Genomic DNA, 27,161 nt, shown 5'->3' with positions numbered 1-27,161 from the left:
GTGATTAAAAGGATGATGTTCAATGCCATATGTCCAGGCAGCAACTTCAATGTTGCCACACAGAATAATCTTTTTCTTTATGTTGGGTCAAGGAGATTTTTCCCCCCTTTTGTTGCTATTTGATTGTTCTCATTGTAGACTACTACGTGTAATTAATATCATCCTAGTAAACTTGGATGAAGTGATAGATGAAATCAATGTGAAATGGCTGGGATCATATGTGAGCAATAAAGAAAGCTGCGTCATCTAAATGTGAATTAACGAAGGCTCAAAAAGAAAATTACCTCCATTTTTTCAATAGACCAATTATTCTCAACAAGTGTTACGAAAATGTGATGCGCCATTTATGTTTTTCAGAGAATATGGAGGCGGAAAGAAACTAGCCCTCCTTGATCATTCTCTCTTGACTTTCATGACCGAGCAATTAGCTTCTTAAAAGAGGATAACCACTGTTGGTTAGGACGTTGGAGGATTTTCAATATAGGAACTAGAGTTCACCTATTGAATCCCACTACCTACATGTAAGCTATTAGTAATTAATAATAAAATTGCCACATTTTTAACGTCAAAGGTCACTCCCACACTCTCTGTCTCTGTCTCTGCCTGTTTTTCTTCACATAAAACAAGCCAGAGATAGTGAGTACTGAGTTCTAAGCAACAGAGCGACGGAGGGATGGCTGTGGAAAGCAGAGCTTAGAGGAGGATTCAGTCTCTATATCATCATCTTTCACCACAAGCTTCTTATGCGATCTCCCTTTTTCACCCGGTTAGTATGCTCTCTCTCTCTCTCTCTCTCTCTCTCTCTCTCTCTCTCTCTCTCTCTCTCTCCGCGTGTGTCTAGTTTTGTTTCGTGTGCGGAAAATGGTCGATGTAATTGATGCTCAGTAATATCATGAATTTTTTTGTTTCTAGTGTTGATGATGAAGATTGTACCGAGAGCCAAGCAATTATGCCTTAGAGATGGTAGAGAAGCTGTGATAATCGGTGGTATGGTGTTGGACATTCACGCCCTACCCCTCTCTCCTCCTGCTCCTGGAACCTTAACCCCTGGCAAAGTAAGTTTATTTTTCTTCTGCTTGTTCATTCTCATTCGGTTTGATAAAATCTTTTGTGGGCTGTTTACCTTGCTTGTGATGCGAGCTTAAGAAATGAAATCTGTCGATGCTGCTAAAAAATGTCAAATTGTGCATCACATTTTGTGCTCTTAGTCAACATTTCAATTGAAAGAGAGGTGGGAGTTTTCTAATTTGGTCCATTTGGGACAATTATCGAAGTTCTAGGAGTAATCCAACAAGTGTTAGTCTCTGTAATTTGGGTTGACATCCATCTCTGTGAATAACATGGAGAACCTAGCCCAAAATATTAGGAGAGTATCATGTGAAAATAATGCAGGAATGCAGGATAGACACGACTAGTCATGTAGAATGAGAGAGGTTGAATTGCAAAAACATTAATAGTTTCATGTGAAGCATCAATGGAGAACATTTGAAGATGTCTCTCTTTAGCTAGAAAGTGACTGAGCCACAAGACTCAAATTTGATCAAGGATGATGTACAAGAAGATGAACAACCTTATACCTTGGCTGCAGGGAGGGCTAAACGGCAAATTAAGCCTCCCCAGAGATATGGCTTCACTGATTGGGTAGCTTATGCTCTTATAATTGCTAAAGATGTTGGTATTGAAGAACCTTTACATTCTGTGAAGCTACTATTTGTTCTAAATCTGAGAAGTGGCTTGTTGCGATGAATGAAGAGATGGAGTCTCTTCATAAGAACCGAACTTGGGATCTTGTCAAATTACCTAAGGGTAAAAGAGCTATTGGATGCAAGTGGGTCTTCAAAAGAAAGGAGCGAATCCTAGGGTTTGAAGATGAAGATTCAAGGCACGTTTGGTAGCGAAGGGTTTTAGTTAGAAGGAGGGGATCAACTCCAATGAAACGTTCTCTCCAGTTGTGTAACATAATTCCATTCACGTGTTGCTCGCGTTAGTTGCCCTTTTATGATCTAGAACTTGAGCAACTTGATGTCAATACCCCATTTCTGCATGGCGAGCCCAAGGAGACAATCTCTATGTTTCAATCAGATGGATTCGTTGTTAAGGGTAAAATAGATCACATTTGCAGGTTCAAACACTCTTTGTATGGTCTCAAACAATCTACACGGCAATGGTGCAAGAGGTTTGATAGATTTATGTTGAGTCATGGCCACTTGCGGAGTGCGCATGACAACTGTGTGTACTATAAGAGATTACGTGATACTTTATTATTGTTGTATGTGGACAACATGCTTCTTGCAGCGAAGAACATGTTAGATACAATGGTTGAAGATACAACTTAGCAAGGAGTTTGAGATGTAATGATCTTAGAGGTGACAAGAAGATTCTAGGTATGGAGATTCGTAAAGACAGACAATTTGGGAAGTTATACCTTTCGCAAAAGAGGTATATTGAGAAAGTGTTGGAGTGTTTTGGAATGAAGAATGCCAAATCCTATAATACTCCTTTAACGTTCCATTTTTGGCTTTCGGCTTCTTTGTTGCCAAAAACCAAAGAAGAGGAAGATGAGATGTCTCGAGTTTTATATTCTAGTGTTGCAAGTAATCTTATGTATGTTATGGTTTGCACTTATCCAAACATTTCCTCGGCAGTTAGTGTTGTGAGCAGGTATATGACACATCAGGGTAAAGCTCACTAGAAAGCCGTGAAATGGATTTTTCGGTACATCCGGGGTACCTTAGATGTGGTTTTTTTACGGGACATATTCGGTTGTTTGCTTTGTTGATTTTGGCTTTGCAGGTGATCTCGATAAAAAGGAGATCTTTAACTTGTTATGTTTTATTCCTAGTGGTTTCGCGGTTAGTTGGAGAGCAATCTTGTGGGACACGACTGTTTTGTCTACCACCGAAGCAAAGTACATGGCAGCAATGAAAGAGGCAAAGGAAGCTCTTTGGTTGAAGCGTGTGATTACAGAACTTGGGATGAAGCAGGAGGGAGCCTCCGTTATCTTTTGTGATAACCAAAGTGCAATCCAATTGACCAAGAATGTAATGTATCACAAGAGAACAAAACATATCGACATCCGGTATCACTTTGTGTGTGAAGAGGTTGCTAAGGGTACGGTTATGGTGAATAAAGTATCTATGGCAGATAATCTGGCAAATATGTTGACTAAACTAGTTCCCTTAACCAAGTACGAGCATTGCTCAAACTTAATTGGCGTTTTTATCATTTCAGTTGCTTAGGTGGAGGTGGTGGCATTTAATCCCTTGTTTCCTACACAAAGTACGCTCACGTAAGCTTAGGAGTATGTCTTGTCGATTCTACCGTTGTGAGGGGTGGCCTTGTGTGGTCACTCTTGGTGGTAAGAGCAAGAGGTCTTGTGGCATTTGGCATAACTCTCTTCCGGAGATTTAAAGTCAAAGAGGATATTTGTTGAGTTTTGACTTTCAAATTTGTGACAAGGGCATTTTGGACCATGCACATTTGTTTTAGGGGTTTTTGAAGAGGGACTATAAAAGGGATTTATTACACAACACATCTCCGACTCTACTCTCCATATTCTCTCCATTCTTTATTCTTCCTTTCTTCTTGTTAGATCTTTAGATTTTGTGACTCACCAAGTAGCTTTTTGACTTTTTGGATTGTACTCTTGTACTTATTGCTGAAGATAATGAAACCCGACTCTCTCCTCATGTGGTTTTTTCCGTCTTGAGTTTTCAGATATATTTTGTCTTTTGTGGTTTTGATTTTACTTTTGTCCTTTTGCTAATTGTGCTTCGATTTATGCATCTTTTGATGTTGTTCTACAACACGTCTTAGCATGCTTTTTTATAAATTTGAAAACAAGGGAGTCGGGACTTACGTTGAAAGCACGAGAATTTTGGTAACTAAATAGATAGAAAAAAAATTTGAAAACAAAAGATATGCGAGAACCTAACTCAACTTGAGAGAATTTCAAGAGCAAAAGGGAGAGATGCATGTGTTCATTCGAATTGGTTCATAGTTAATCTCACTTTACTAGTAGATGGCAAGTTCATCAAAGTAAGGTTCATCATTATTGCTTTTGCGTCTATGTCAAGTTCGGATTTAATGTGAACTCAACGGTTTATTAATCATATCTATAACGTCCTCTCACCTCGGGGTTATTAATACGATGTTCTAGGCTCGTTGCCATCCCATTTCTTTTATCTGATTAATAAGCACATGCGCAAACGTGTACAAACGAACTCCCAAACAAAATAATAGCTGGAAATCAGGGAAAGCACAATAGACAAAACACACTATTGCCATATTACATAAACATATTTCACAAGCCCTTTTCTACGGGCCGTTCCACGTACAAACCATATCTAGTTACATCACAAGCGAAGGCCGAGGTTAATCTTAACTCCTCTACGTCAACTTCCATCTTGACGAGTACACCAAAACAAACCGGGGACACTGAGCTCATCCTAAAAACATGAAAAACAACTGGAGTGAGTTGAAAACTCAATGAGTAAATTCACTAATAGTCGTGCAGGATGATGCCTCGCCGTCGTACTAACACATATAATTATTGTCCCTGCCTTATGTTGATGATAAATCAATGGCAAAGACTTTGACCTTGCCCTTGCTATGTTTACATGAAAGCTCACATTTATCCGGTCACATAAAAATATAGAAGAAAATTTACACGTGAAGCCTCGCAAACAATCGGCATGCAAAAATACCTGAAAATATTCACACGTGAATTCATTTATTTTACAATCGAAATCCATCGGGGCATGGCATCCGGAAATATCCTCAATATGTGGGTGACGAGTCCTCCGGGATCCTTCCGGCATCCGAAAACCTTCGACTTATCAATAAACACACAGACCGGCACACATATAAGATTCATTTATCGTTATCCTGGCTCAACCAGGGCATCTCGGCTCAACGGAGACATCCAGCTTCATGCTAGGCATTCTGGCTCAACCAAGGCATCCCGACTCAACCAAGACATCCCAGGGCTAGCTTACCAAGGCATCCGGGCTCAACCAGGGTATCCCGGCTCAACTGAGGCATCGTCGCCAATGCTATGTGACGACTGTTTTCTTCTTTCATTTAGTAATCACACATCATGGGTCGCACAAGCCAATTTATTATCCTCTATCTTAACCCACGTACATAAAGTCCTAGTTGCTATGTACACATGAAAAGCTCACAAGCTCATAAATCAACAAACATGGTTAAGAACATCAACATATCACACAAATTACTGCATTCAAGTGTCATGCAACCGTGCACAAGAACAAAACCGTTTCAAGCAACAACAACCTCCCAAGCCACGTTCCAACCACGTAACATGCTGCCCTATCCAAGCGTTAGGGAATTCACTCACCTGCAAACACAAGACAATGTCTACGGGGGTCGAACGGGATTCTATTGTAATTTGAGAGATTTTCCTTTAGATTCACAAGGTATATTGTCAAACCTAATTATTTTTAGGGGAAAAGATAGGTTTTTTTAAACAATCATCTGTTGATTGTGACTGGAATTCGGGTATACCAGCCTGATTCTAATCAGAATCAATAAATTTTGAGGACGTCCCCAGTTGAGATCGTTTTGGAGGTCTGTGAGGGACTGGAATTGGCCATTAGGATTTTGCCAAATGTCGTCTTCACTTTTCATATTGAGAATTTGCAAGTAAACTGTATGTATTTGAGGTACCAAGGTTTGAGAATGTTCTTCTTTCTATTTGCTCCGCCTTGATATAGTGAATGTCTGTCCGTGCTTCTCGACCAAAAAAAAAATGTCTGTTCGTCCTTCATGCATGGTTATACGCCACTTGCTGAGGCAGGCAAATTCTTTGTCGTCTCTTTATTTATCGGTTTTCTTATTGAGGTTTCTGTGTCTTCCCATGATTTTGCTAACATCATCCTTTGCCCTATGTGTCAGGGAATCGCTTATTGGAGCATTGGAGATCTACTGGGTATCCTATTAAAGGTTAACATGCTCAGTTTAACTGCTTATCTGACATGCCTAGTAAAATCTGCTGAGAGCCTGTTTGGCAACTTGCCAAACAGTAAAAAATTTTGTTCTTTTGTTCCCAGGATCAGTTTGGGAACAAAAATCCGTTTGTTAAATTTTTTGTGCCTGGGCACACTTTTGCAAAAAATTATTTCCAGAATCAAGAAGCAAAAAAAAGTAGCTTCTTGATTCTGGAACAAATTTTTCATTTCTGATTCTTTTGGTTTTCTTCTTTTTTCTTCTTTTTTCTTGATTTGTTCTTCTTCTTCTTTCCAGCCCGCCTGCCGCTGCCCCTGTCGGCCATAGGCCAGGGCCGGCGACGGCGTCGCGGCCCTCGCCTGTGGGCGGCGAGGGTCCCCCTCGCCGCTCGGGTGAGCGCGGCTCACGGCCGCGACGCGAGGCCTCGCCCCAGCCATGGCGAGGCGAGGCTCGACCTTGCCTGGGATCCGCGACGGCGAGGTCGGCCTCACCAGCTCTAGGCGAGGTCGAGTCTCACCCAGCCAAGGCGAGGCCGACCTCGCCGGCCCTGGCCTGTGGCCGGTCACCGGCGCCGGGAACCGGCCATGGCCAAGGAAAATAAAGAAATATTAAAAAATTCAAAATATTATTAATAAAGAGAAATTTTGTGTAGTTACCAAATGCATTTTTGTTTTTTTTTCTATTCTAAAAATAGAAATTTTGGACAGTTACCAAACACCTTCAAATGCTTAGGAATTGTTCCCGGGTATGGAATAAAAAAGAATCATTTCTAAGCAGAATCTGTTTCCGAGCACAGAATGGTTGCCATGCGCAGCCTAAATAGATTGTAGTGATGGAACTTTGGTAAATTTAGCTTTACAGCCAGCTAAGTACACTGCTCAAATTTATCCTTCTAATCACTCTTATTTACTTTGTCATAATAAGTACTAGGTACTCTCCTATTTTTTTGGCATAAGTTATATGAAGTTCTTAAACTCAGCAATTTCAAGGCAGGTATCCTTCAAACCCAAGATATTACAACTGCTGTGGTCTGCTGTGTACTTGATCCAAATGGTGAGGTAGCTGCCGGTGTTGCAAGCTTTGAGTCAATTGTAAGTTAATTTTGCTAAAAAAAATATCAGGATGAGCGGGCATACTTGTGTTATCTCTAAGATGCATAAATGCACTCACTGATGACCTTCAGGAGAAATTTCTCACTGCTGAGTGGATTCAACAATTTAGATACAAGATATCTTCTGCTCCAGTAGTCATGGTTGATGCTAACCTGAACGATTGTGCTCTTGAAGCTTCTTGTCAATGTAATTCTAAACATACGGCGTGGTTTGATTTTTCATCTGGCTTCATCAAATGATCTACTCTGAGTCAATAGAAAGCTCTTCAGAATTAACTTGATTTTTCTTTAAATTTTGTTTGCAGTGGCTGCGGGAGATAATATTCCTCTGCGGTTTGAACCAGTATCAGTTGCCAAATCCAAAAAAATTGCTCCTCTTGTGAAGTATGTGAGTGCTTCGCCTTGTGATGGGCATTTACTTTCTTTTGTGCTATTTTCTCTGTGCTGAGTAAACTTGTTTAAGTCTGAAGTTGATAAACAATCGGATAGGCTCAATAATACATTTTATGGAAGTCACGACATAATGTCTTTCAATCTCAAATTTCTGACTCGATTGCTAATGGAGTAGTTGATTAGCATCATCCTTAGCACCTGACTGACGGAGAGCAAAAAGAAAAATATTCTGATGATGTTTCACCGGAAAATGCTCCCGCGGCGAAATATAATTCACCGAAAGTCGTTCTTCGGTTCTTAATGTGAGGAGACCGGGTTCCGTGGCGACTCCGGACAGGAAATATCCAGGGAGACAAGGAAAAACGGCGAACTTTTACTCCGAACTTCGAACCGGACTATATGTACAAACCGTGCCGGAATTTAATCGACGACAAAGCTTGAAAATACAGCCGCACACGTACACAAAGATGTAACGCCGGAATTTAATCGACGATGCAACACTCGTGATAGAGATACACGCCGGAATTTAATCGACGACGCGAATTAGAAAGCTACAGCTAAGGAAAGATAAAGTGCGGTACATGAAAGTAAAGATAATTGAAAGATAACATGTTGTTTGATTTTTGTCGGGGTTTCCTCTCTCCAGTAGATGGCCGGTGATATTTATAATGGTCGTGTGGTAACTGCTCCTTAGCAGTTTTCAACAGTTGTGCCCATGTTCTTCCATTTCGAAAATCTTGTCTTCATGTCCATGTGATGCCATGATTCTGCTTTCAAGATAACTGTCTCACGATCTTGTCCACAAGTGATAACTTCCTCATAATCATGGTTCCAAGTAACTGTTCTCTCAAAATACGCATGTTTGCTCCTTAGTGGTTTCCAACAGTTACGTTGAATCCACTACCTTGACGGTTCTTTTTTGACTCCACTACGTTGGCGGTTGCTTTGACTCCACTATGTTGACGGTTACTTCTTCTTTCTGCATCTCCAACCAGTCACAACCGTCAACTTCCTCTTAATGTCGAAAACTCTACAGTGATTTTCTGAGTAAACTCAAAACATAAAAGTTGTATATCCATGAGTCTTCGTTCTTTTGGCTTTGGAATCAGGTCAATCCGATCTGTCTTGGAGAAGTTATGACCATTTTCCCGAACTAGCGCAGAACTGCAATTTCGTCGAAGTATCGACAAGATGAAGTCACGACCGTCGACTTCCTTTAACCTTGATGGATTCTACAGTGATTTTCTGAGAAAACTCAAAACATAAAAGTTGTAGATCCATGAGTCTTCGTTCTTTTGGCTTTGGAATCAGGTCAATCTGATCTGTCTCGAAAAAGCTATCATCATTTTCCCGAACTAGCGCAGAACTGCAATTTCGTCGAAGTATCGACAAGATGAAGTCACGACCGTTGACTTCCTTTAACCTTGATGGCTTAGACAGTGATTTTCTGAGAAAACTCAAAATAAAAGTTGTAGATCCAGGAGTCTTCGTTCTTTTGGCTTTTGAATCAGGTCAATCCGATCTGTCTCAAAGAAGTTATGACCATTTTCCCGAGCTAACGCAGAACTGAAATTTCCTTGATGAAGTCGTGACCAATCTTGTCAATAATACCCAAAAAATGGTCATTTTTTGGTGTAAATATATACACATGACACATGTCTCTGACATGTGTCTCTTATGATGGCAACTTGATGATATTTGCTTCCACGTTACCTCAAGTCTCCGCCACATGTCCCTTGCTGATGTTTGGCACAAACGAACCATGTCGACAAGTTGGCCATTTTTTGGTGTAAACATATGCCCCTTTTAAAAGAATGGAATGATTCATCAATCATTCGATTCTTTTAAATTAGGTAAGCAAGAGTCATCATATGCCCCCTTGTCATCGGCAAATATGATTTTTTTTTTTTTTTTTTTTTGCCGAATTTCATATTCTCATATGGCTCATATTTGTTTCTCGAAAGACACGTCGTCAGTAAAGTCTTCATGTGGCCCTCTATCTCCGTCCTTAAGTAATTGCTCATATTGAGACACTCTCGTTGCCAATTGGAATAAATCGGCAAAATTTTGGCCTTCAAATTTTTCTCTCAAATTAAAGTTCAATCCATTGAAAGCCAAATTTGTAAATTCTTTCTCCGGGAGTGAAGTAAGACATCTATTTCTAGCCCTCTTGAATCTGGAAATGAACTGCTCTACTGATTCATAACTATATTGCTTAATATCAGCTAAATCAGTAATGGACACATTGTGAACTAACCTGTAGAACTGGCTATGGAACTTTGTCTCCATTTGCTCCCAAGAATGTATAGAATTAGCCGGTAAAAATGTGTACCACGTGAAGGCTGTCTTGGATAATGACAAGGGAAATAACCTTAACTTCCAACAATCGGCATGAGATGCATCACCACATTGTGCTTCGAATCGACTAACATGCTCGACTGTCGATTGATCATCTTCGCCAGAAAAAAGGTTGAAATTAGGAATTTCAAAACCTCTTGGATATGGTATCGAGTCCATCCACTCTGGATATGGCTTTTTGTATATGGCTCTTGTATTTACCGGATCATATTCCATGCGTGGCACCGTTTGGTCTAGTATTACCTCAACCTGTTGAGGATCTTGACTATGAATCACTTGAGTAGGATTATCCAGACTCGCCTGCACTTCAATTGAACCACTTGATGTTCCAAGCCCGTGGATGACCTCTTGGAAGGTGTTGACAATTATGGGCTTTATCACATCGATGACGCATTTTATCATATGGTTAATCGTTTCCTTCTAATGTTCGTGGAGAATCCTCCTCATAGAAGCAAACATCATAGGATCTAGCTGTAATTGCATTCTCTGCTCATCAGTGAGTTGTCTTGGGTTGTCAACATCTTCACCTTGCTCTTGTTCTGCTACCGGTTGTGCAGTTGATGACTCAGAAACATCCCACTTTGTCATTTTCATGTTGTGGTGATGAGTTGTTACCACCAGCGTAATGGGGATCAACTTGTTTCCTTGCTCTCGGCATCGTATCTCCTCAAATCAACCACAATGGTCCCACCGGGCGTGCCAAAATTATGTTTCACCGGAAAATGCTCCCGCGGCGAAATATAATTCACCGAAAGTCGTTCTTCGGTTCTTAATGTGAGGAGACCGGGTTCCGTGGCGACTCCGGACAGGAAATATCCAGGGAGACAAGAAAAAACGGCGAACTTTTACTCCGAACTTCGAACTGGACTATATGTACAAACCGTGCCGGAATTTAATCAACAACAGAGCTTGAAAATACAGCTGCACACGTACACAAAGATGTAACGCCGGAATTTAATCGACGACGCAACACTCGGGATAGAGATACACACCGGAATTTAATCGACGACGCGAATCGGAAAGCTACAGCTAAGGAAAGATAAAGTGCAGTACATGAAAGTAAAGATAATTGAAAGATAACATGTTGTTTGATTTTTGTCGGGGTTTCCTCTCCGGTAGATGGCCGGTGATATTTATAATGGTCGTGTGGTAACTACTCCTTAGCAGTTTTCAACAGTTGTGCCCATATTCTTCCATTCCGAAAATCTTGTCTTCATGTCCATGTGATGCCATGATTCTGCTTTCAAGATAACTATCTCACGATGTTGTCCACAAGTGATAACTTCCTCATAATCATGGTTCCAAGTAACTGTTCTCTCAAAATACGCATGTTTGCTCCTTAGTGGTTTCCAACAGTTACGTTGAATCCACTACCCTAACGGTTCTTTTTTTGACTCCACTACGTTGGCGGTTGCTTTGACTCCATTATGTTGACGGTTACTTCTTCTTTCTGCATCTCCAACCAGTCACAACCGTCGACTTCCTCTTAATGTCGAAAACTCTACAGTGATTTTCTCAGTAAACTCAAAACATAAAAGTTGTAGATCCATGAGTCTTCGTTCTTTTGGCTTTGGAATCAAGTCAATCCGATCTGTCTTGAAGAAGTTATGACCATTTTCCCGAACTAGCGCAGAACTGCAATTTCGTCAAAGTATCGACAAGATGAAGTCACGACCGTCGACTTCCTTTAACCTTGATGGCTTCTACAGTAATTTTCTGAGAAAACTCAAAACATAAAGTTGTAGATCCAGGAGTCTTCGTTCTTTTGGCTTTGGAATCAGGTCAATCCGATCTGTCTCAAAGAAGTTATGACCATTTTCCCGAGCTAGCGCAGAACTGAAATTTCCTTGATGAAGTCGTGACCAGTCTTGTCAATAATACCCAAAAAATGGTCATTTTTTGGTGTAAATATATACACATGATGTCCCTTATGTTGGCAACTTGATGATATTTGCTTCCACGTTACCTCAAGTCTCCGCCACGTGTCCCTTGATGATGTTTGGCACAAACGAACCATGTCGACAAGTTGGCCATTTTTTGGTGTAAACAGATGAAAAAAGTTTAGTGCTTCAAATTGATTTACTCAGACCATTAGTTATGTACGCTGGAAAATGAATAAAGCAGTTGTTTTCAACATATTTCATAGAATTGCTTACCATCCGTATGGCTATGTAGGAAAATGGTGAAGTCGTTGTTTAGGTTGGAGAATCTGCATGTAGCATATCAAAACAAAATTTAGTGGCTTTGCATAAACTTTCGTTAATAATGTATGTCAAATTCATAGCCTGGTGATAATATTTCCAGTAGTCAGGATGGCTGGTGATGTTATTCTTCCACTAGGATATTAATTTGCAGTCTAGATGAGTTGAAGGAAACTTTTCCATAGTGAATACACTTAAGTGTGATACACACATAATATTTTCTTAATTCAACTAGGAAATTATAAACCATACATCACACACAATTGATTCATGTTTGTGATATTGTTAAACTTTGACAAGATCTCATTTTTGAGTAAAAATTGACCGCATCAAGTTCCTATCGATCAGGCAATGAAATAAAGTGTTACTGGTTTATATAGTTGGTTTCTTGGTTTTGGCATCCTTTTCAGTTATGAAAACAATATGGCATTAGGATAAACAAAATTCAGCTCACATGGGCATAGTTTAAGAGTGGCATTAAGCAGTTCCTAAATTCTGAAAGCTTCATATTGCAGATCTGCTACTGACAAAGTGGGCTCTTTGCAGGTAACTTATGTATCTCCAAATGAAGATGAGCTCTTTGCAATGGCAGATGCACTATCTCCTGGAAAGTTATATTGTTCGAGCGAAAGTTATAAGAGCGAAAAGAACTGTCCTCCAGAATCGCTCATCAAAATGCTAAAACCTGCAATAATTCTTTTGCTTGAGAAGGGCGTAAAAATTGTAGTTGTAACCATAGGCGCACGAGGAGTATTTCTATGCTCTAAAGAGGGGTCTATTTTGACGAGAACTGTTGTGGAGAAACCCCAAACACTTGGTGTAAGTTCAGAACTGCACAGACTGATCTCACCTAATTGCCTTTCACATAAGTTTCATGATGCCAGACAGATCGAGGGAACCTCTCATCTCTTTGCTTTGCATCTTCCTGGCCTTCCTGCATCTGTTAAGAAGCTTACTGGGGCTGGCGATTGTTTGGTGGGTGCTACACTTGCATCAATATGTGAAGGTTTGAACATTATACAAGCCATCTCAGTTGGTATTGCAGCAGCAAAAGCCACTGTCAAGGCAGATTCGAACGTACCCTTGACGTTTGATCTAATTGGAGTTGCAGGTATGAATATTCTTTCAATAGAGACAGCAGGGAATTTATGCATTCTTGGATATTATATCAGTTTGGTTTGATTCTACTTCTTTTGCTGTGTTAATTTTAATAATTTCAGTAGAGTGGGTATAAAACAAATTGGTGTAATGGAAACGAGTGCGACTCATCAAGGAAAGCAATCGCGCAACATGTAGAGGCTGGTTCTGAACATGATATCTTCTTTCAATAGGAACAAGCTAATGAATGTGCTGAGAATGCTATAGAGGTACATTTTGCACTATATTGCCTATTCCAGACACGAACGGAATAAATCAAAAAGGCTTTCGTTAGTTTAATCTTGATGCTGGATTCCTAGTCTTTTTGAAATGGATGTGAAGTAATAATATGTAATGAGGCCAGGAATGATTGTGCCAACCCTTCCTCGGCAGATGATGCTCGGTTGGTTTACTCGGCTGCGAAGGTTGTTTATGATGGACCACTGTGAACTGCTGCCAGCTTCAAGATGATGACGATCGTCAAGTAACTGGTGCAGAATTGGACTCAGAGACTGCTCTTTGCCGTTTGACTTCTTTTGCTTTTGGACTTTTCGTTTGGTACATTGGTGGTGTAGAATATATACTCTACAAGTAGAGTTGAGATACTGACACATGTACAGTGTTCAGTTTCTGTTACTGCATCAGTTCCATTAGTAGATGAATCCTTCCAATCAAGATGTGTCCATAAAACATTTTACAGTTCCAATAAATTCTCTACTCATTTGAATTTCTTCTTCCAGCAGGACAAATGCCTTGATTGAGTATATTTAGTAGAGAACCGGGGTCTCAGAGTTATCTGTATGTTTCATCCAGTGTGATGTTTTGGTTGCTATGGCACGCGTACTCCTGCCCTACAGATTCGGATGCCTGCAAATATCTCCTTGCGTTTTTATTTTACCTCTGATTTGTGAGGCTCGCCATCTAAGTTCCAACTCGAATGGTGAATGATATTTCCCATTATCATAATTGAAGTAACGAGACTCTCAATCTCTTAGATAAAGTAGACCAAACTCATCTCGGGTTAGGTACATTGCGTTGATATACATCGATGGTGTGTGCCAACAGATCATGCTCTATTGTTCACAATTGATTATAATATTTGGTCGGTAGCTTTATTGAAAAATATACATGGCAATGCAAGAGGCAACTTGTTATTTATCAAATAAAACATTGTTCAAGTGATTTTTTATATTTAGTTAATATATATTTTCCACGTATTATATCATGATGTGGCAAAATCAAATGAAAATAAAACTAAGTATTGGAAAAAGGAAAATGAATCGGTTGGCAAAATGGCAACCATAGCCAATTTGAAGATTCTCATAAGTTTGTAGAAGCTGTGGAAAATAAAGAACCCACCCAAAATACAGATGCGGCAGCTTCTACAGAAGCAAAGAAGCCAAAAAGAGGAACAGGTCACTGACTCTGCACCTATCCGCAAAGATTGGGAGTTCAAATCGAATCATTCAAAGGAGCAAATCCTCGGAGATGTCTTAGAAGGAATCGAGACTAGATCATCCTCCAGAACTCCATGACGTTCCCATCCGATATAGAACCAAAGGATTTGGAGGAAGCACTGTAGGATGGAAATTGAATTGAAGTATGCAAGAAGAGCTATATCGATTCAAAGAAAACGATGTAGGGGAACTTGTATAACGGCCGGAGAATCATCCAGTTATAGAAAAAAAAACAGGGGTGCCGAAATAAAATCGATGGCATAGATTATGATGCAATTTAAACTTTTGAGTCAAGAACATCTATCTAACTTTTGCTAAAGTATACGAGCCTGCCCTAGAATTTATTTCCCCACAAAGTTCACACTCCTCTGGAAGATAAAAGCTTAATCATGCATATACGAGGTCATGAAGCTATAAGCTTTCATATTTTTCCATTGATTAAAACAACCAGATGGGTCGCAGTAACAAAGTTAAATAGCCTCGTGGACTTCAAAGAAGCTGGTGTTAGTGGAAACGTCGTCGTCTTGAGCTTGAGGTTGGGTCCACTTGAACTGTTTTTTCCTTCTCTAAAGTGCTTGTCTTTTGTATTTATAAATTGACCCACTTGAAAGTGTCTGGAGTCGACACTCTCAAGCAAAGCCAAGCCAAGAGAAAGCTCTGTTTCCTCTGTTTCTGTTCTCTTCCTCTGCTTATTCTCCAGTCCCATTCTCTCCTCTTCTCCTTCTTTTTATATTGCAGAATTGAATGTTAGATTGCAAGCATATACCATGGCAGCATCAACGGAGGGGTGGCCAGAGGGACTCAGATTCAAACCAACGGAGGACGAACTCATTGGTCATTGATTGACGAAAAAGCTCGAAGGAGAAATGGAAACCAAATGCGTAATTCCGGAGCTATACATCTGCAACTGGGAGCCTTAGGATTTATTTATCCTATGTGATGACAACTTACATTTAGCCCTTAGTGTTTTTCTATTTCTCTATGCTCTTATGGTATGGAAATTGGTAGTTGCCTATAACACCTTAGTGAACTAACATTAAACAATAGTTGCTTGTATCATTATCAAGTGGACCATTGGATTAACGCAAGAGTTTCTTCTTTTGTCCCCGTGGTTGTAAGAGGAAGACCGAGTGCGGATTTTGGAAAGAGACAAGTAACAGACACGTTACATGAGCACCAGACACCGCTAAGCCAATGGGGACCAAGAGGATTTCGGTTTACTATGAAGGTCGACAACCGAAGGTCGACAACCAAGGGCCATGAGACTGATGTGGTCATGCACGAATATTACCTAATTCGAATGTTTCGGATGGTGAAATTTCGGACCCAATATTTGACTGCTCTTCTTTTGCTTCCCCTAATTGAGCATCTCTAACATGGTTACAAGTGCAGGTAAACTTGATTTCATTTCTCTACATGTGTTCCTCATTCAGCTTCTTTGAGTTCATGATTGGCTAGCTCCTCCCTATGTCCCACGATTTAAGTGCGATTTACCTCCAATTCCAGCAGTATATCGAACGCTAGTATCTTCAAAGTGGAAATTTTCCTATTGTATTTCGTAGAATTTCATGAGGAAGATTGAGACACCAACCTTACCAATAGTCATTTTATGTGATAGATTCATCACTGGTGTTTTAGTTCCAGTGACTAGTGATGGTCATACTGCCAAAAATAGAGTGATTCTGCAGCAACAAAGGGGACAATTTGTTCTTGAAATTTAAATTGCATCAATTTTGATAAGTGACGCACGATGTATATCGTGCATAAAATACTTTCGTGTAACAATGGAATTTCAGTTATCTGAAACTCATCCCCGGTACCATTTTGTCTTTGTAGATGGCGTTGGTTCTCTGTGAGCATAATAAACAGGAAAAGTAAGAAAGCAAAGTCAGCAAAAGCGAGTACGTCAACCGATTTAAGCGGCCTCAATAAGCTGAATGATTCCCAAAATGAAGGAACACAAGCAATTAGTGCACGGTGAGCAAATGTTGCTTTAGATTAACCCAAAGCAACTTATGATCTACAGATATATCTAAACTAAACTAAAGCTCGAGTACTGTTCTGTTTTTTTTTTTTTTGGGCTCAGGCATCTCCAAGAGTTACTATTGAACCGGACATTCTGAACGACACATCGAATTCTAATTTACCAGACCGGACTGTACCTACTCCTAATCAGCAGCCTCGACCATGCAAAGAGCAACTCTTGTCTTATGATGACCATCAGCATGTCGACGGACCTAGTGACAGACCTTGCTACATGCCATTAACTCCGAGCGACGGTATCGATCTCTTTGATCTCTTGAACTTTGACAAGAGGACGGATTAGTATGATAAACTGCACTGCATGTGTAGATTTTGGTGTAAAGACCAGTGTTGAATTATTGCAATGGATTGCCTGTGTTTGAGGACTCTTATAGATGTTAATCTCAGCTTGCTTATTATATCAGTGATAATGCTGTGCACCAACTATGCTTCTCCGAGGAGAGGACATTACATCAATCTTGTAAGCTTGTATGTCGTAGAATTATCTTTTCCTCACAATTTGTATGTTTATCTCGATTTTTTTAATTACTCGACACGGGTCATGCATCAATATCTGTTCGTTTAACCGTTGGGAGGGCTTGCGGTATGATACTTTCGTCCATAGTTGTAATACCCCAAGTCCATACGCATGGCTTGTAAAGTGATTTGTAAGTAAAGACCTATTCTTTAGGAATGCCCTGATTACTCCCGACGATGGATTTCTCAATCTCTTTTGATTTCTCGCCTCTCACTCTTTCTTGCCGCCTCTCTTTTCTCCTCAATGGCGGTGCCACCCCGCCATGACGATAGATAAAGTAATCTTTATTTTACATATTCACTGTTGGATAGATGACACGAGGATGAGTTATATTTTAATTTCTAATAGTTAATAGATAGGATAAGAGAAAGAAATCTAATATAATCACGATCTTAGCCTGAGTGTTCAGTGTGCAAAATCATGAGTGGTTAAACACTTCCTTCCTCCCTGAAAGCCTGTAGATATTAGATATCTTAGAATGGCATGATAGCAAAGTCTTGATTACTTCCTGGTAATATGTGCACTCGCCTCTACGAGTATCTTGTACATAAGAAACCTGAGGCCAGAGAGCCTTATGCCCGAATTGGAATGAATTGAATACTAAAAGTCAGTCCCATGTGGTAAGGGCCTAAGAAGTAAGAGGGGCGCCATAAGGGATAGAATACCTGCATTCATTCATTCTTATTTTTGGTAAACCCCCTTTTTTAGATCAGTATCTGCGGAAACGCTGCTGAAGGACCCAATACTAAGGACCCAAAAATTAGTGATGGTGGTGAATAGTTTTCTTTCTCTTTTGCATAAATGATGGATAGCTTTCACATTAACTAGGAAGGTCCGGCCCCCCTAAAAAAAAAAACTAGGAAGGAAACGTCTTTAAAATTCAAGCCTTCTCTAAATTTGACGTTTGTGTTCGTCGAATTTTTTTTTTTGATGTTTGTGGCTATAAAACTTCCTTGGATCATTTTTACTATCGTAGAAATGAATCAACTTGGATGTCGAGTCAAAATATTCTTAGGGATTATTTCAAAAAAGGGTTTGAAGTGGGGCTTTTTCTCAAAAGAGGTGCTTGCTGTGTTGTGGTGGACTTTCAATTGGATAACAAAACCTTTAGTTTAGGGGTTTCAGCAGTTATTTATATGAAGGTAACTCGAGTGTCTCCTCCAGATGTTCTTGTACCTATACCGATACTATGTTAAAGTGTGCCTTTTTAAATAATTTCCATTTGGTATAATGTTTGATCATTCGAGTTTAGGAAAATCATAAGAAGTTTGATGTTGGCTTTCTATTCCCCCAAGTTCTTCTGTCTCCCTTATATTTTATGCTCGGATATCATGAAATGGTTGGAAAGATATGTGTAAATAATTCTGGTCATTACCTAATGCTTTGAATTGATGGAAGGATTTCCTGCCCATTTGTAAATCCTAATGTCAACAACTTATACCTCAAGTCACGAAATCTAAAAACATTATTAGTCGTGGATTTCGTAGTTCTCTCGTTGAAAACGATATTGCGTGAAAAATCTAAAGATCGTAGTCTTTCAAGTCTCGATTGAATCAATCCACTGGCGATTTAAAACATCAACATCCAAAAAATATAAAATTATCGTCAATGAGGGACAAACAGATAATCACTCTAACTTCCTTATTATGACACATTACACATCATGAAATCCGACTTATTCCTCAAATGCTAATCAGTTGAAGGCATCATCAAAATGACTTTTTCCTCGGTAATTGCACCCGATAACATAAGCTTAGAGTGTGCATGACAATCATTCTGTACTCGGGAACTATTTCTACTCAGAAATAATTCTTTTTATTCGTGTCTAAAACAATTTCTAAGCATTTGAAGGCGTTTGGTAGAATCATCCAAAATTTCTATTCCTGGGATAGAAAAGAACAAAATACGTTTGGTAACTACACAAAATTTCTTTTATTAATAATATTTTAAATTGATTAATATTTTTTCTTTTTTTTTCTTTCTACCCTTCCCTTCTTTGGCCAGGGTCGGTCGCCGGCGCCGGCGACCGGCCACTGAGGCGGGCGACGCGCCCTGGCCGCTGCCTCACCGCCGGCCTCGCCTAGATCGTGCAAGGCCGAGCCTCGCCGTGGGTCGCGACGGCGAGGCTCGGCCTCGCCCGATCCGGGGCGAGCCGACCTCACCGTGGGTCGCGACGGAGAGGTCGGCCTCGCCCGGATCGGGCGAGGCCGAGCCTCGACGTCGCGATCCACGGCGAAGCCGACCTCACCGTCACGACCCACGGCGAAGTCGACCTCGCCGTCGGTCGCGACTGGCAAGGCCGACCTCACCGTGGGTCGCGACGGCGAGGTCGGCCTCGCCCAGATCGAGCGAGGACGAGCCTCGCCGTCGCGACCCACGGCGAAGCCGACCTCGCCGTCAGTCGCGACGGCGAGGCTCGGCCTCGCCCGATCTGGGCGAGGCCGACCTCGCCATGATCGACGGCGAGCCGCCTCGCCCAGGCGGCGAGGGTCCAGCCCTCACCCTCGCCTCCACTAGTGGCCGGCGAGGGCCGTGACGCTCTCGTCGGCCCTAGGCTATGGCCGGTCGCTGGCAGCCGGCTGGCCGTCGGCGACCGGCCACAGCCTAGGGAAGAACAACACAAAGAAGAAAAGAAAAAGAAGAAAAAGAACTCATTCTCAAGATTGTGTCGAGAAACAAGAAGCAACTTTTTTTTACTTCTTGTTTCTGTTCCAAAACTGTTTCTGGGCATAATTTTTTGTAAAAATGTGCCCGGGAACAAAAAGTTTACCAAACGCATTTCTGTTCCCAAACTATTTCTGGGAACAAAATAACAGAAATTTTCACTGTTTGGCATGTTACCAAACGGGCCCTTAGTCTCTGGTTCTATACACAGTTGCAACTTCACTCCATCTAGTTGATTTTGATGCACTTCTTCTGATATTCCTTGTTAGCTGACCAGACACTGCCCCAATCGTTGCTTTAAAACTCTCTGCAGTTGACAACTCAGAAAGAACTTTGGATCACCTGATGTATGATTGATCAGAAGATGAACCGGAGCAAGGTGTCAGATTCCTAGACACAGTATTAATTGAACATGCACTGTTTGGCAAGCCTCACTTGCACCACAGATGAAGCCTTTCCTATTGAAGAAATCTGGTACAGCTTTGCCCTGCACACTTCAACCTGTCATCACTAGTTTCACAGTCACTCTGATTGATGTCCCATATGAATTCTGTGCCACATCTTGAATCTCTTCTCTTTTGGCCCTGCTTGTTAATCTGTGCATAAAAAAAAATCTTTTGAGTGTGAAATTTTGGTGGTCCTACTATTTTGAGAACTAGGAATCTCAAATTTAAAGAAAGGAAATTAAGAAATAAGACAAAAAGGGGAAAGGTTGATGACTGAGAGCAGCGGCAAAGACAGTGACTAGAGCAAGAAATCAGTCCCTCCAAACATCAACAATTAGGAGACAATGCATCAATTGAAATGTGTCCATGCCCCTTTTAAATCTTCTCCATAAGCAATCCTCCCTACCATTTCAACCACTCAGCAGTGGACCCTTTTCTTAGAAGCACAATCGCCACATGATTTTTCAAACTACAGCTGAAAGTTTTTCTATATTTTATTTATTTATAATTATTATTGAATGAGCAACATGACCTCCTATCATTGAAATCAGATGAGGAGCACCCTGTCCTAGTGAAATTGAGAACAAGTTCCCTTTCATGTATTTTGTATCGAAATACTTGTGAAGCCGGATATCCTATGGTATCATATTGTACCGTACATCATTAGAAAAAATAATCTTTCCCTATCAATTGGGACAAAAAGCAAAGGACGAGAAGAAGAAGAAGAAAGTGAAAGAAATGAGGGTTGACATATCGAATATATTGACACATCTTCATTCCTACTCCTAGATGTTCCTGTTAAACAAGTCAACTGCCATCGTGGTGTTTGGAAACATCAACTGAGCAAATTAAATGCATAAGTATACACATAGCCAATCGAATTTTTTCAAGCCTTGGTGAAAGGGTGTTGGACATACAAAATCTAAGACATTGTAACATGTCATCCTTTTTGCGAATTTATAGGATCTTGAATCTCCATTATCTGGGTACTCCCATTCGTTTCAAATTCTCTTTTAGATAGGAACAAGATTAAATCGTGACAAGATTGTGATTCGAGATTGTAAAATTAGTAAGATTGGACAATACCTAAAACTTGTACAGATTTTAATTTCTCTCCATTTTATAATGGACCAAAAGAGGAAAATTGGACCAAATAAATTTGTCCTAAACCTTAAAACAGAAATCGCAACGAGACTTTAATGTTGAATGCTTGCTCCTCCGCTTCGTGATGAGTCTTAACATCGATGATGACCAATCCAAACAACAATGTAGCTTTAATATATTCTAAGACTATATATATTAAGTTTTCTTTTTATATATATTAAGTTTACTTGGCTTCTCTCTCTTCTCTCTCTCCATTAAGTTTTCTTTTTCTCTAATATTTATTAAATATTTTTGAAGTATATTTATCGGGTATAGAACGATATTATCGTAACTATTTTGAAAGCTTAATCGATGGATAGATTTATCCAACTTCTATTGTATCTTTCATGATAATTTGTGTAGTGACCACCAATCCCCTTTTTCTTATTCAATTTATGAATTATGTGACTTTAATTTCATTTGTTTATGAACGGATATGAAATTATCATTGGGTGTGATATAGCCTTCCTTTGAATATAACCTGGTTTCATTATTAAATTTGAAAATTATACATGAGGATTCACTGAAGTGTGGCAAAAAGAAAATAGAAGCCACAACACACTTCGTAGCTTATAAATTTGATGATAAAAAGAAATTTAGATTTGGCATATTGGTACCAAATTGCGCAATAATAAAACCACCCAAGTTCCAAACTTGAGATACGGAGGGTAATAATCAATACTAAATGAAATGAGTGGAAATTGATGTTCTTCCAGATTCATCGATTCATGATTAATTTTAGTTTGACAGAATAAGTCTAGACAATAACCTTTGTAACTTTTTTAGGTAAAGATCCAAATTGTAGGTGAAAAGTACCAACCACTATATCAAAGGAAAAAGGGTAGATTTCTTATTCCAACGGGAATTAAATTTCCCAAGGAATTTCTCTTGGCTTCTTCTTTTAAAATTCATCGTAGTAATTCGTTTATGTTTCTTAAAAATGTCAAACAAGAAGCAACCCTTTTCCTCGTTGTCCATGGTCAGCAATCATCAACCAATTCATATTACGTATAATTACTCTAAAAACCCTAACAAGGGCATTCATATCTATCAGATACTCCCCACCTTATAATCATTTCTCTAACTGCCCCTCGCCACTAACTCCGTCACCATTGACCACCGCTTTGTTCTTTCGCATCTCCAACTCCCTGGCCACGGACCTCCACTGTGTGTATTTACCAAAAAACTGCTCCATCTCCTCCAGCGTATGCCCCTGCGTCTCTGGCATAAACGTGTAGAAAAACACCCACGCGACGCATGCGATCCCCATGAACAAGAAAAAGGCCCCACCGATGGTGATCGCCTTATATAGTGATATGAACGTCATCGATAACACTCCACTCGTCACACGGTTCATGCCGACACCGATCGCACACCCCTGCGCACGCAATCTTAGCGGGAAGATCTCTGAGCTGTACACCCACGTGACTGGCCCCATTCCGATAGAGAAGAACGCCACATAGGACAACACTGACGTGATGCACATAACAACCGCCCACATGAGTTTCGTGTGGCTGTGGTCGATGATGGTGAGGCACATTCCAAGAGAGGCAAGCGAGACGATCATCCCGCCAACACTGGTCAACAACAACGGCCGCCTCCCAACTCGGTCAAGGAGGAAGGTGGCAACGAGGATGAACATTGTCTTTACAGAGCCGACCGCAATGGTGGCGACGAGCAATTTGTCAGAGGAGGTGATGCCGGCCTTCTTGAAGATGCGAGGGCTGTAGAGGACGACGGCGTCGATGCCAGAGGCTTGTTGGAAGAAGTGGATGCCAACAGCGCATATGAGGACGTGGCGGACTGACGGGGTCGGGTGGAGGAGGAGATCGCGCCACACGCCTTCCCCAGTGCTCCGCTTGGTGACCTTGACAACATCTTCGTTGCACTCCTCAGGGATGCCAGCAGCCTCCTTGATGTCGGCAAGCCGGAGCGCGGCCTCCTCCTTGGAGTCGGACGTCCTGGCTAGGACACGCTTTGCGTCGCCCAGGCGGCCCTGCATGATGAGCCACCGGGGGGACTCGGGCATGACGAGGACCACAAACGCAAGGAGGACCGAGGGGATTGCTCCCACGCCAAGCATCATACGCCACCCGAGGTTGAGGCGAAGCTTGGAGAAGGCATAGTTAGAGATATAGCCAAGGAGGATGCCGACGTTGATGAACACCTGAACCATTGAAATGACATCCATTCATACTGGTTGGTGGCCGTAATAACAAAAAGTTCTAGATAAGAAAAATAAGCCCTAAAACATAATCACCTTTCTAACTTCAATTTTTCTTGTAACAAGAATAATGCATGTTCAACAACAAAAAGATAAAATTAATGACAAACGAAAAAATGAAAAAGATGCTATCAAATTAGGGGGAAAAAAAAGAAAATGAGTAAGTACCTCGGGGAAGGAGGTGAGAAAGCCGCGGGAGGAGGCAGGGGAGACCTCGGCGGTGTAGACGGGGGCGATCATGAGGGCGTAGCCGACGCCGATGCCAGCGACGAAGCGGCCAAACATGAGGAAAGCGTAGTTGGGGGCGAAGCCCATGAGGAGGGCCCCGGCGAAGAAGATGGCCCCAGCCAAGACGATGGTGTAGCGGCGGCCGATCCAATCGGAGGTTCGCCCTGCCATCGCCGACCCAAGAAGCGAGTACACAGCGAGGATCCCCGTCAAGACCTCCACTTGCACGTCGGTTATCTTCAGGTCCTTCTGTATGTATAAGACCGCTCCACTCATCACTCCTATATCTGCCAAAGTTTAAAAAAAAATCTTATTTACAAGAAATTAAAAAAATAATTAAAAAAATCCTGTGACCTTTTCTCCTCCCTTTTTCTTCAAGTTGATTTTCTTTTATATATATTGTTAATAAGATGAGAATATTATAAATAATAAGCACGATGGATTTTATTCAAAATTAAGTTGGTTGGCTCAAAAGGGGAAAAAAATTATGATGTTGTACGAAACCATTTATTGCTATATATGCAAATATGCGAAAAATTGAAAATTTCTCGTTTTTCTTTTGCTCTTTTTCATCTCCTATCCATTAAACAAATGACTTTTTGCAATAGATCTATTATTATGATTCGCTGTATGCAAATAAATTCACAAATGACATCGCAAAGATATGTGGTTTAGAGAGTTCCAAACATCATGGACGGGTCACCAGGACGAGTCTTCCCATGCTGTAACAACATCGAACGCATCGAGAGAGAGAGAGAGAGAGAGAGAGAGAGAGAGAGAGGGAACTGACCATAACCGAGCAAAACGGAGGTCATGGAGGCCAAGCTGGCGCAGGCGAGGGCATACTTGTTCCGGCGCGGCTTCGCCGGAGGATCGAAGTCCTCGATCGACTTCCGTTCGACGCCGTTGTTGGAGACGGCATCTTTAGCCACGGTCTTCTGGTCAGCCATCTCCATCTTCTTCTCCAGAGAGAGAAAGAGGGAGAGAGAGAGTTTTTGGGGGTGATTATATGAATAGATTGAAAACGAGCGGAGAAGAAATGAGAGGAGTGAGGGAAGAAGGTACACGAAACTGGTGTGCTGGGATGGGGAGTGTATATGTAGGCCAAAGCTCGCGTCGCTCGTCTTAGAAAGAGACCAAAACCTGCGTCACCGTTTGGACCGTGATTCTGTGCTCTCGTGGGTCTCCAGCCACTTGACTCATAATCTTCACCGTCCCTCTTTTACCTAACATAAAACAAAGCTACAGGTGAAAAAACATCTTTTTGTGAAAAAACACTATTTTTGCAAAATAAGAGTATGTCCGCGTTTAATGTCATCAAAGAACTAGACCCGTCAAATGGGTCAGGTAGTATCGAAAATTGATCGACCCTGATTGACTCATTCAACCCGTTTTGACACATTTCCTTGCAATACAAATATAATGACATATACCTGACCCGACCCATATTGCTAAATACTTCCATATTTAACTTAATTTAGCAAAACTCATACCCAAACCGAGGTGAGAGCACGGAGCGAGCGAGCGCAAGATCAAGTGATGACGAGAGAGAGTGAAGAAGATAGAGTCATGGAGGTGGATCGGGTTTTAATATATTGTGAACCCATTTAACATTCATATTATTTTTGGTTATACAAAATTTATCACCCATTTACTAAATAACTAACTCATAAAATAACTAAGCCTATCAAATATGGGTTAAGAAATGGGTCTATGATTCACTTTGACAGGTATATATAGAGACTAGTTATCTTTACCGTTTTTTCCATATTTGGTAATATCTCTTAGGTCGTCCCTTCACTTGTTGATTATTACCAGAAGTAATCAAATTGGTGATATGAACCAACCATAACTCTCAATTTATAGCAACGTGCTAATAAAAAAAACCCTAATTGTTTTCCACTATGAAAACGCATGTGAAGAAGTAGCTTCTAGCAAGTGTCCCAATTTTGACTTTGCTGGCTTTCTTTTTGATCAAATTAAAAGGTGGATTTAGTTTGATGCGTTTGGGCTAATCCAAAACTCAAAAGCAAAGGAAGGAAAACAAAAGAAAAGTGATCTTTCCTAGTGTGGGGATAGGCTTGTTGGATTTGGTTGAAAAGCCTCCATCCGTTGAATTAGTTATTTATCTATTTAATATTCATTGCTGCTGAGTGATGACTAATTGTTTATTTGAAGTTTCTATGACATGCAGGACAAAAATAAATTATAAAAAACACAAGAATCATGTGGAGACCTCGTATCTAGCTGTTAGGGTTGGGGATCTCCCCCATAACACAGCTGTACGTTGAAATGGGAAATTGTGTTAGATATGAATAAACAACAATCATGCACTCATAAGATACTGATTTATTACATATAGGTACAAATCCTATGCCCAAAGTTCAAGGTTTCTTTAGTGTATGTGCTGTTTGCAATGTACAATAAGACAAAAGGGATAGTTTATAAAATTATATTATTATACATGTGGATTTGATGACTTTAAGAAGTGTGCTAATTTTAGGCTGCCGACAGCCAAGAAATGCTTTTTTTAATATGATGGCTTGATTGTTGGTATTATTTTTAATTTTCTTGACCAGTTGATTTCTCATTGATTGGACCAAATGTTCACTGTCTCTAGTAACAGTAACTTCTAAGTGCATACTCAGCCCAAGAATTCTCAAAGTGTTACAAGCATGTTCATTTTCCTCGCTCAAAGCCGGAGGTTTTGAATTGCCGGATTTGCCTTTTTTCTAATACGGCCACTTTCCAGAGCCCAAATCTGTATGCTCAAGTTTAGTCGACAAAGATTTATCGGATATTCGAAAAGCTGTGGGTGCTCCACTATTACGAGAAAAAAGAAGAAGAAAATATCAAGTTTATTTGACTTGCTACAATTATTATGTGGATTTTGTCATGATTTTCAAAGGAAGGCTATGTCACACCCAACGTTAATTTCATATCCGTTCATAAACAAATGGAATAAAATAAGATCAGTGAGAGAGAGAGAGAGAGAGAGGACAAGCAAACCTTGTACTATATCTTTGATTTTATCAACAATACATCGATATCTGAGTTGCTCCTCGTCGTTGTTAGTCTCGTCAAGAAGCAAAATAGCGGACATTTGCAAATCAAACTCTCATTGTGTTGAGATGCACGTGTGAGTTGTATCAGAGAAGTTACACATCGGTGAATTTGTATAGTGCAAAGCAATTACTATATTCTAGTTGGCCTATAACATATTGGCTTAAGCTATTGAGTGAATGTAGATCTAACTGGATATGTCGATGGGC

At 40.6% G+C, this 27,161-nt stretch overlaps 2 protein-coding genes and 1 long non-coding RNA gene across 3 annotated transcripts; 2 read left to right on the top strand and 1 right to left on the bottom strand.

Moving 5' to 3' along the window:
- Positions 1-920: 920 nt before the first annotated feature.
- Positions 921-13,842, top strand: LOC130135378 (pseudouridine kinase-like). Its single transcript, XM_056304372.1, has 8 exons — positions 921-1,055; positions 1,546-1,675; positions 2,794-3,041; positions 6,924-7,058; positions 7,151-7,265; positions 7,384-7,466; positions 12,577-13,141; positions 13,561-13,842. Exons 1-8 carry the CDS (start codon positions 921-923, stop codon positions 13,614-13,616), a joined length of 1,467 nt encoding a protein of 488 aa, XP_056160347.1. The 3' UTR covers positions 13,617-13,842.
- Positions 13,843-15,886: 2,044 nt separating this feature from the next.
- LOC115669703 (uncharacterized) lies at positions 15,887-16,574 on the top strand. The gene is made up of 2 exons (XR_008815928.1): positions 15,887-16,016; positions 16,461-16,574. It is a non-coding gene; the product is annotated as an uncharacterized LOC115669703 (long non-coding RNA).
- A 5,688-nt stretch (positions 16,575-22,262) lies between these two features.
- Positions 22,263-25,039, bottom strand: LOC130137469 (polyol transporter 5-like). The gene is made up of 3 exons (XM_056308829.1): positions 24,680-25,039; positions 23,830-24,176; positions 22,263-23,604 (listed from the first exon to the last, which is right to left on the bottom strand). The coding sequence occupies exons 1-3, from the start codon at positions 24,843-24,845 to the stop codon at positions 22,510-22,512; spliced, it is 1,608 nt and encodes a 535-aa protein (XP_056164804.1). The 5' UTR covers positions 24,846-25,039; the 3' UTR covers positions 22,263-22,509.
- Between the last annotated feature and the right edge of the window lie 2,122 nt (positions 25,040-27,161).

Source organism: Syzygium oleosum, unplaced genomic scaffold (genome assembly GCF_021117445.2).
Source record: "Syzygium oleosum isolate NSW1041296 unplaced genomic scaffold, Sole_v2.1 Sole_v2.02, whole genome shotgun sequence".
Taxonomy (NCBI): Eukaryota; Viridiplantae; Streptophyta; class Magnoliopsida; order Myrtales; family Myrtaceae; genus Syzygium; species Syzygium oleosum.
The sequence above is the reverse complement of the archived record's forward strand: the minus strand, read 5'-3'. Positions and strand labels throughout refer to the sequence as shown.

Bases quoted from the DNA above. Each gene is read 5' to 3' on its own strand.
- LOC130135378 (XM_056304372.1), top strand. From the start codon at position 921: ATGAAGATTGTACCGAGAGCCAAGCAATTATGCCTTAGAGATGGTAGA. The intron at 1,676-2,793 runs GTATTGAAGAAC...TTGGCTTTGCAG, and splicing joins TATAATTGCTAAAGATGTTG to GTGATCTCGATAAAAAGGAG. The intron at 7,467-12,576 runs GTGAGTGCTTCG...GGCTCTTTGCAG, and splicing joins TTGCTCCTCTTGTGAAGTAT to GTAACTTATGTATCTCCAAA.
- LOC130137469 (XM_056308829.1), bottom strand. From the start codon at position 24,845: ATGGAGATGGCTGACCAGAAGACCGTGGCTAAAGATGCCGTCTCCAAC. The intron at 24,177-24,679 runs GTCAGTTCCCTC...AAACTTTGGCAG, and splicing joins CTCCGTTTTGCTCGGTTATG to ATATAGGAGTGATGAGTGGA. The intron at 23,605-23,829 runs GTACTTACTCAT...TCAATGGTTCAG, and splicing joins TTCTCACCTCCTTCCCCGAG to GTGTTCATCAACGTCGGCAT.